Genomic DNA, 9,439 nt, shown 5'->3' on the forward strand with positions numbered 1-9,439 from the left:
CGCCACGACGTCGCGGGGTCTGCGGTGGGAAGTGGAGGTCGCGGCGCGTCTTTCTGCCCTTGACTGCCTTTCCCGTCTCCATGGCTGCCTTGGTGACTCTGCAGGGCGTCGTCCGCAGGCCTCTGCTTCGCGGGCTGCTGCAGGTGAGCAGAGTCGATTCGGGGTGGGTCGGGTTCCGGGGATCCTCACCGGCCACAATGCTCAGCATGAGCTCCTCGGGGGCGAGTGTTCCTCGGGGTCGCGGTCGTGTGTTCGCCTGTCTGTGCTGCAGTCGTACTCCGAGGCTTGGGCCTGGCCAGGCGCGATCTCAGGCTTCAGAATGCTGAGTCGTTTAAAGAATGCTTGTGACCTTGTGATTTTTTTCTTTTTCTTTTTTTCTTTTCTCTTTGTTTTGGGGGGGGGGGGTTAGGTGGGTAGTTGATTTGGGGTTTGGGTTTTGGTTTGTATTTTTGATATAGGTTTTTCTTGGTAACGCTGGCTGTCCTGGAACGAACTAACTCATCTCTCTCTGTCTCTCTCTGCCTCTCTCTGCCTCTCTATGCTTCTCTATGCCTCTCTCTCTCTTCTTCCCACTCCCACCCCCAACCCCCAGGCTGGCCTCGAACTCATTCGCTTTCCCCTGCCTCCTTAGTGCTGGAATTAAAGGCGTGCACCACCACCTGGCTAATCATTGGTTTAATTTTTGGTCTTAATCAGGGCTCAGGCACTATATGACAATCAAAAGATTGTCTTAAAACTAACAAGATGGCTACTGACACAGTACAAGAAATAAATTCTATTTAGAGTGGGTGCCTCTCTTCTAGTTGTGTTTGGTGAACACTTTGCAGTTTCCAGAGGTGGCATTCCAGATAGTGTCTGTCAATCTTCAAGAGTCTGGAGTTAGGTTTGCATGGTTTTTGTTTCTGTAATAGGCAGGGTTCACTGAACTGGGTAGTTCCGGCAGTAGGAGCTGGAAGAGATCATTGCTTATGCGAACGATTGTGAAAGAAGAACGCAGGGCATGAGGCTTGGAGCTGGAAGCTGAGGGCAAACCATAAAATTAATCTTACTTGAGTTGCTGGTGTCTCCAGTTCCAGAAACTCCACAGGCCAGGACAAGAGGAGCTTGGGATCAAGGGTTTCAACCCACGTGGGCAATTTGGAGATACCCAGTCTCAGAAAGATGAAAATCAATAATAAACACTGGGTGACTGCAGTAATAGAAAAGCCAGAAGGATAGTTAATTTTCTCGTCTGGTAGGATGGGCAGTACCTTGCCCATAAAATAAGTGTTCCCCCAAAAGCCTCGTGTGCCCTTTTCCTTCTGACCCTTCCTTCTCCTCCCCTCTGTTCTTTTACCTCGTCCCCCTTTTCCTTCCTCCCTCCCCTCCACTATTACACTCTTTCTCCTGATTTTGCTGTCTAGGCCATCTGACTTTGAACTTGTCACTCCCCTACCTCAGCCTCTGGATTATCTGGGATTAAAAGAGCAGGCCATCTTGCCCAGAGGAGTTCTTGATGAGTTTGTAAGTTTTCCTGGGATGGCTGGAGAAATTACAGTAAAGTTAGGTTAACTAGGATTCTGAATAATGGTGTCTAGATGGATTAATTCGATAAGCCAGGTTACTCAAGGCATGTGAACAAAAGTGAGCAGAGCCTTCACACTGAAGATTTTATAACCAAGTGCAAATTATCTTCTGCATGAGGACAGTGAGTCTGAACCGGTGCAGTGGAGTCCATCTGTATGTAATCCCACATTGGAGAAGCTCAGACAGGAGGGTTGTGATTTGAGGCTACCCTGGGCTGCATAGTCAAAGATTGTCTCAAAACAGTGCAATCAAAATGAAACTGATATAATTAGAAGCTGATCTAGAACTTGAGGCTGAAGGAGGGATTTCTGGACAGTATCAAATGTAATTTAACAATGAATCCCCTCTTAGTCCTGGATTTGGGGCCTTCTCCATATTCTTCTTCTCTGGGTTCCAGTGACTTAAATATGTCCCTTCCCAGTATTTATTTCTACACTCTCTAGTTGCCTGTGTTCTGGGCTTTTACTACCTATAGGTTATATAGCATGTGCCATGTACCTGTCACCCCTTTAGGTTGGATATTACTCTACTCTAAGATGGTCTTCAGAATGCATGTTCTTTTTGCCTCTTCATCTTGAGTTTTGGAATTAACGGTTAGGTACCACGACATGCTTGGGACTGAATCCAAGTCCTCCAGCCCAGTTAACTTTTGAACTCTAGAAATGAAGTATTGGATGTCACTTGAATTAAATTAATATTAAGCCATCATTTACATAACCATAGAAATCTTTCTAAAAAGAATTTTTAACATTCTGTGCTGTAGTGTGGAATTGACCTTTCACCCATTGTGTGGGCTCTTTAACCTTTGCTTTCAAGTACACACCTCTCTGTATTCAACAAAACTTTATGGGATTTTATCCTGTTATCTGCCTGTCTGTCTGTCTTTCTTTTTTTTGTTTATTTGTTTTCAGACGGGGTTTCTCTTTGTAGCCTTGACCTGGAATTTGCTCTGTAGATGAGGCTGGCCTCAAACTTTGATATTGACCTGCCTCTGTTTCCTGAGTGCTGGAACTAAATGTGTACATTACCACCATCCAGCTGTCTGTTTTTTAACATGTCTTGTTTGTGTAGCCCTTGCTCATCTGGGGTTCCTGATTCTTTTGCCTCCACATCCCATATACTGAGATGCTGGAATGCCTAGCATGTTGGGCAGGGTTTTAGAGTTGTTTTAACATATAGGATTTACCTGTAATTTTTTTTTCTGTGTCTCTGGTTATACCTATACCTACAAAGGAGCAATTAAAAAAAAATTAGTGTTGGGCCGGAGAGATGGCTCAGCAGTTAAGAGCACTGACTGTTCTTCCAAAGGTCCTGAGTTCAATTTCCAGGAACCACATGGTAGCTCACAACCATCTGTAATGGGATCAGTCTTCTCGTGTGTCTGAAGACAGCTACAGTGTACTCATACATAAAAGAATAAATAAATCTTAAAAAAAATTAGTGTTACTTTTGACTGACTTGATCAGTGAAGTAAATGATCACTGTCCAATGAGAGATGCTGTGCTCTGGAAGGAGCAGTACCTCAGGTTCCCGAGGTCTGTTATCATTTTAGTAAGCTAGAGATTTATAATAGTCTAAATGCCTGATAATAGACTAAATGCCAAAAGTAGAGGCCCTAGAGGACTTGACAGCACTTGCCCTTCCCTGGCTTCATGACTCCAGAGACTGGATCTGCCAGGGCTTTAGATTCCTGTTTGTGAAAGGAGATCAGCAGATATTCCAGATCCTGTGTCCAGCCCTCCTGTACCTCCTAACAGTAGCCACACTCACCGTTGCCTGCCCGCTTTCCCTACTGTCTACTCTTGCCTGCTACATTCGTCTTTTTATGCTGTGGCTAGAGCTTTCTTAGGAAAGTGGCTGGCGATGGCATGGGCAGAATCCAGATCCTTCCCATGCCTGCAGCTACTTGTGCAGCCTCAGTTCAAGTGCTGTGCCTACTTCTGCATGTCACATTTTTTACTCAGCATCCTGGCTGGTTTTGTGTTTCTGGGCACAAGCTAAAGTCATCAAAGAGAAAAAAGCCTTGGGTGAGGAAATACCTTCCTGAAATATTTTCTTAATTAGTGATCAGTGTGGGAGGGCCCAGCCCACTGTGAATGGTGCCATACCTGGGCTAGTGGTTCTGGGTTCTATAAGAAAGCAGGCTGAGCAGGCCTGAGGGAGCAAGCCAGAAAGCAGCACCCCTCCATGGCCTCTGCGTCAGCTCCTGCCTCCAGTTTCCTACCCTGTGTGAGTTCCTGTCCTGACTTCTTTTGGTGATGAACAGCAATGTGGAAGTATAAGCAGAATAAACCATTTCTTCCCCAGCTTGTTTTTTGGTTGTAATGTTTTCTCAAAGCAATGGAAACTGTAAGACACCCAAGGAGTGATGTGAGAGCCTCAGTAAGCATTCTCCCACTGAGCTCTGTCTCAGCTCTGCCCTGTCCTCTCTTCCTGAGTGTAGAATATGCTGCTTGTAACTCACAATGGGCCGGCCATTCCCTGTGGCTCACACGGCTAGTTCTCTAAGGCTGTTCTCTAAGGCTGACTCTGGTTTTCAGCATCATGGCCATTCCAGAGAAGCTTTTTTGACCATGTAAGATAGATAGGCTGCAGCTACTCTGGGCTTCTTGTTTGCTGCTTTCTTTTTTTGTTTGTTTGTTTGTTTTTTGTTTTTCAAGACAGGGTTTCTCTGTATAGTCCTTGCTGTCCTGGAACTCACTCTGTAGACCAGGCTGGCCTCGAACTCAGAAATCCGCCTGTCTCTGCCTCCCGAGTGCTGGGATTAAAGGCGTGCGCCACCACTGCCCCACCGTTTGCTGCTTTCTTAAAGGGTTACTGGGAATATGTTTTTCAGCCTTGTTAGTAAACAGACTTTGTCCTCATACTTGTTTTGCATCTGCAACTGTCACTGAGATAAGTAAATAATATCTTATCATTCATTCTTCAGGGTTTTGATGCTGGGATTTATCTGTAAACAGTAGCCACAGTCCTGATCTCAGGATGATTGCTTTATGTTTGGGGGAGGGGTGAGGAATGATATTCTTCATACATACTTCTAAGATGGAAAAGTTACTCTGAGGGAGGAACTGATGGTGTCAGCATAAGAAAGAGCTAAAAAATAGAGGTCAGATTTGTTATATATTATTTAGAAATAGGGTCTGATTATAACTCAGGCTATCCTAGAACTTGTTATAGAATCCAGGCTATCCTTGAACCCAGGATTCTCCTACCTCTGCTTCCTTTGTGCTGGAATTACAGGTGTGGGCCATCAGGCATGATAGCCCAGCTTTAAATAAAGTAAATAAAGAAAATCCTTTAGGGTTTGTCATTTGACTTTAGACGTGAAGAATTAAAACAAATCATCTGGGCCAGAGAGATGGCTCAGTGGATGAAAGTGACAACCTAGGTTCAGATTCCTGGACTCCCATTAAAAGCTGGATGTGGTAATCCACCTCTGAAATCCCTGTACTCCTACAGTGACATGGGAGATGGAACTAGGGGAAGTGCCTGCCACAGTGGCAGGAACAAGTGTCTACCTCAAACAATTTGGAAGGTAAGAAGTAACTCCCAGTAACTTAAACATACTTCTCTCTCTGTTTCTCTCTGTCTCTGTCTCTCTCTCTGTCTCTCTGTCTCTCTCTCTCTCACCCAAACACAGACTAAATAGGTTTTTAATTAAAAACAAAAGAAGCACATGATGACACACACCTTTAATCTCAGCACTCAGAAGGCAGAAACACTGTAGGTTTGAGTCTAACCTGGTCTACATAGTGAGTTTCAGTACTGTCGGGGAACAAAGTGAGATCCTGTCACAAACAAAACAAAACAAAAAGAAGCCCAGTGAAGCTAGCCTACATAATTTGCTGTGAAGTTCTCAATAAAAACAGGTTTACATATCTGTGGAAAGGCGAGGCCAGCATAGCAGAGGTTGAGCGAAAAGATTTTAGTTAAACATCTGTCTTCTCAAATATATCCGTATTTTAAACTTTGTATTGATTCCTTATGAGTTTCACATCGTGCACCCCAGTCTCGGTCATCTACCTGTCCCCTCACATCTGCACTTCGCCCTTCAAACTTCCCTCCAAAATAAAACACACAAATAAGCAACCACCACCACAACAAAAACCAGAAAACATCTCATCATAGAAACTCTAGGGTGTCACAGTGTCACAGTGTATCCTCCGCCTACACAGCTTCACTTGCAGTGAGTCATTGGTCTGGTTCAAGGTCTCTGGCTTCTGTCCTGTTGTTGCTCTGTGTCATGGAGATCCTGCAGCTTTGGATCTGCAGAACTGGCCCTTTCACATGTCCCAACCTTTAGCAAATGATATAGATTTGGGGGTGGGCCAGCTCAGAGCCCTGGGTCTGGGCATGGGTGGTAGCTGAGCTGGTCAGTAATTGGCTCTCCCTTATCTGCTGTGGGCGAGCTCTCTAGCACTGGTCTGGATAGGCCATCCACTGCCACCATCATCAGGAGGCAGGATCAGCTCTCCTGCTCTCATGCCCTTGGGTCCAGACCCACACCCCTGACACCAGGGCCAGCTCCATTGTGCTGTCAGGATAGGTTCAAGGCCCACTCTCCTAAGTGCACTGCTGGTGAGAGATGGGGTAGGTTCTCCAGAGTACTGGAGAGTGAGGGGCAGGGCCAGTTCTGCACAGCCCATGGACATCCACAGGGTCCCTGGCAGCTGTCCCAACCAGGACAGCCCGTGTTCTCTAGTGGTACTATGTCATGGACATCGATGCCAACCCCTGCATAGCCACAGACTCAGACGTGTCCCTCAGAAGCAACTTGGCCTGGGACCTCACCATGGCCCCAGGTGGCAGGACTGGCCACTCACAGCAGGCTTCTCCTCTCCACACTCACTTTCCTCCGGTTCCATCTCTCTTCATAGTGCCCAGGCTGTTCCCCTTCTGTTCTCTTCCCATATGATGACAACATACTTGCACATCATGTTTGCTGCAACTGCAGGGTGCCCACAAGGCTGGTGTGCCCCCCGGGGCGACATCCTCCATCCATGCTATGTGGTGTGGCGACAAGTGGGTGTCTATGGCCATGTGCTGGATGGCAGGTCTGTGGGTGACATGGCAGTCCTCAGGTTTCTGTCTGTGCTGCCTGGATTTGATTTGATTTGATTTTTATGAGTCCTAGACCTAAGACAGCTTTGGCCACCAAGCCAGGCATCAAGCTAGGATGAACAAAGGACTGCCATCTGCTCTGCTCCTGACTGAAATAAGAACACCATCACCACCCATTTTGCCTATTGCTGGGGTTCGGAGGATGGGATGGATGGATGGATGGATGGATGGATGGATGGATGATGGATGGATGGATGGACAGACGGATGGATGGATGGATGGATGGATGCTGATAGTAACAGCATATTTGTTCAGTTCCATAAAGGTATGCCATTATTTTCTGTTACATACACAGGCTTGTAATTAGAGCCACATACATGCCTAGATAAAATATCCACACTTACTACTATATATAAATGTTTCATAAAAATAGCTTTGCATGTACGTATGGCCAACCACTTATTAAACAGGGCAGCTTTCATGAATAGGCAATAAACTTTCTTTTTTTCTTTCTTTTTTTTGGGGGGGGTTCGAGACAGGGTTTCTCTGTGTAGCCCTGGCTGTCCTGGAACTTACTCTGTAGACTAGGCTAGCCTCAAATTCAGAAATCTGCTGCCTCTGCCTCCCAAGTGCTGGGATTAAAGGTGTGCGCCACCACTGCCCAACTGGCAATAAATTTCTTAACCCAGCATTGATAACCGTAGTGGTCTGGATCTCACAGGACTAGGTCTGGATCTCACAGGACTACCAGGATCCAGACTACCATGCAGTTTCTGAAGCATTTATTTGCTTTTGTTCCAGACAGTATGGATCTTGTTCAGAGCCAACAGTGGTAAAGTGGCAAAGATAACAGGAAGCAAGAGCAACGAGACATTGCAGGCCACGGAAAATGTCAAAGTTCTCTGTATGTGGGCTGTGTGTTCAGTTAAATGTTCTAGGCTAGAAGAGTTGGAGTGCACTTACATGCCTATGGAATGATCCAGAAGGAAAAGAGAGAAATGATATAGGAAAGGTGTATATGGCATGATTGCCATAGTGGACACACAGGGACCCTTCAGTGAAAATGAGCCAGACACTTGCAAGTCTAGTCTATTCTTGGTGCCATCAACTCTAGTCAGAGCTGGTGATGGAATTGTTGCCCTCATGGAGAAAGGAGTCTGGCTGGTAGCAAGGACTGGCATATTTAACATGTCAGAATTTTTATTAGAGTTATTTTGCAGACAGTGTGAGAGTAGGCATGCAGATTATGTATAAACAACAGCATGACTTATCTATGTAGAAGGCATGACTGAGGAGCACAGCCATTGAGCTCATGCACTTGGACCTTGCTTAATTGATCTTGGATGTGTTTGTGGTCATGGCTGAGTGTACTGTCACTTAAGGGATTGTGGGAAGCTCAGGAGAGTAAGAACACTATGTATCTTCTAATTTAACGGCAGTCTTTAAGAAATGCAGATATAGGGTTGGGTTTGGTGTCAGAGGAACTTGATTTCAAGTCTTGCCTATGCTACATACACATAGCAAGACGCTGTCTAAAACAATATTTTTAAAGGTATACATGTATTAGCTGTTTCATTTCAGTCGGAATAAACACAGGCTAATTTAATAACAACTGGTATCAAGTGTTATGTTAATAAAAGATTCCAACAGACCACTGCTCAAACCAAGGGACCACTCTCCGTTGAACCCCAGGGGCAGCTTGCTTATGGTGGTGTTCTCATAGTTATGAAACACTAGGGAATATGTCCAAGTGATTTTGACACCTCTCTACAAACTTGTATTGCTGCTGGAGTGTAAGTCCACGGTGACAGATCTCAGTCCCTGTAAAGCCTCAAGTGTTTGCTCGAACAAAAGAAGTATCAGATAATTTTATGCATTCTGGTCATCTCTGTATGACACAGCAAAGACTGAAGACAGACCTCTTCGAAATGGAAGATATATTTTGTGACATAATCATTTTAAAATCAAATGTAGACCGAGTTGTTTGTATAGCAGAGTTGATTGCGTGGCATTTCCCCATCACATTCTTTCACACTTTCATTGAGGAAAACCATTGTTGGAGTCACTTCTGTCCTGTCGAGCTGTCTCTGCCATATGCCTCTGTATATGCCTCTGTCATTCAAGTACTTTGTGAAAACCAGTTTGGTTACCATGGCTGTTTCTATTTATAACTCCAGTGTCAAATTTATGTTTTGTTTATTCTGAGTTTTAAGTTGAAAATTTTAGATGTCTACATTCAGTTAGGACAAAATGTTTAATCTTGGGTCACCTGAAAGTCTAGACATTTGCACGGCTGGTGTTCGCTCTTTTTATGAGCTCTAACTGCACACTGTAACTGCTGCCAGCTGGTGTCTGAATAGATGCTGCCGAGTTTGAATGGCAGGCTTGCTGACCTCACAGTCCAGCTTCAGATCAGGTAGGGTTTGAACTCTGCTCTACATTTTCAGAACTCCCTCTGTTGACATTTGTTTCTACAAATAGTGGGGAAAGAATGAAGGTGCTTCTCCTTCTGTTCTTTGTGAGTCTGGTGCAGAGGCTCAGCAGAACCTCCCACATTCCAAGCCTTCACTGTGCCACTGAGCCACACTCTAGTCCCACCTGTACTGGGTTATCGGGCAATATAGGCCATGTTCCATGAAGTATGCTTGCCTTGTGTAAATAAAGAGGCGCCTGTTGGAAGGGCTTGGGGAGTAACAGCAAGCTTTACTTAAAATGTTTTGTTTGTTTGTTTGTTTGTTTTTTTCGATACAGGGTTTCTCTGTATAGCCCGGGCTGTCCTGGAACTCACTCTGTAGACCAGGCTGACCTCCAG

General features: G+C 45.2%; 1 protein-coding gene across 1 annotated transcript in view; it reads left to right on the forward strand.

Moving 5' to 3' along the window:
* The first annotated feature begins 15 nt into the window (after positions 1-15).
* Positions 16-9,439, forward strand: part of Acat1 (acetyl-CoA acetyltransferase 1) — a 27,910-nt gene continuing 18,486 nt past the window's right edge. The window contains exon 1 of the mRNA XM_028783616.1: positions 16-143. Coding sequence (XP_028639449.1) covers positions 81-143 — 63 coding nt within the window. The 5' untranslated portion in view covers positions 16-80. The remainder of the gene's footprint in view (positions 144-9,439) is intronic.

This window comes from Grammomys surdaster, unplaced genomic scaffold, assembly GCF_004785775.1.
Source record: "Grammomys surdaster isolate TR1022 unplaced genomic scaffold, NIH_TR_1.0 1162, whole genome shotgun sequence".
NCBI classification, from domain to species: Eukaryota; Metazoa; Chordata; class Mammalia; order Rodentia; family Muridae; genus Grammomys; species Grammomys surdaster.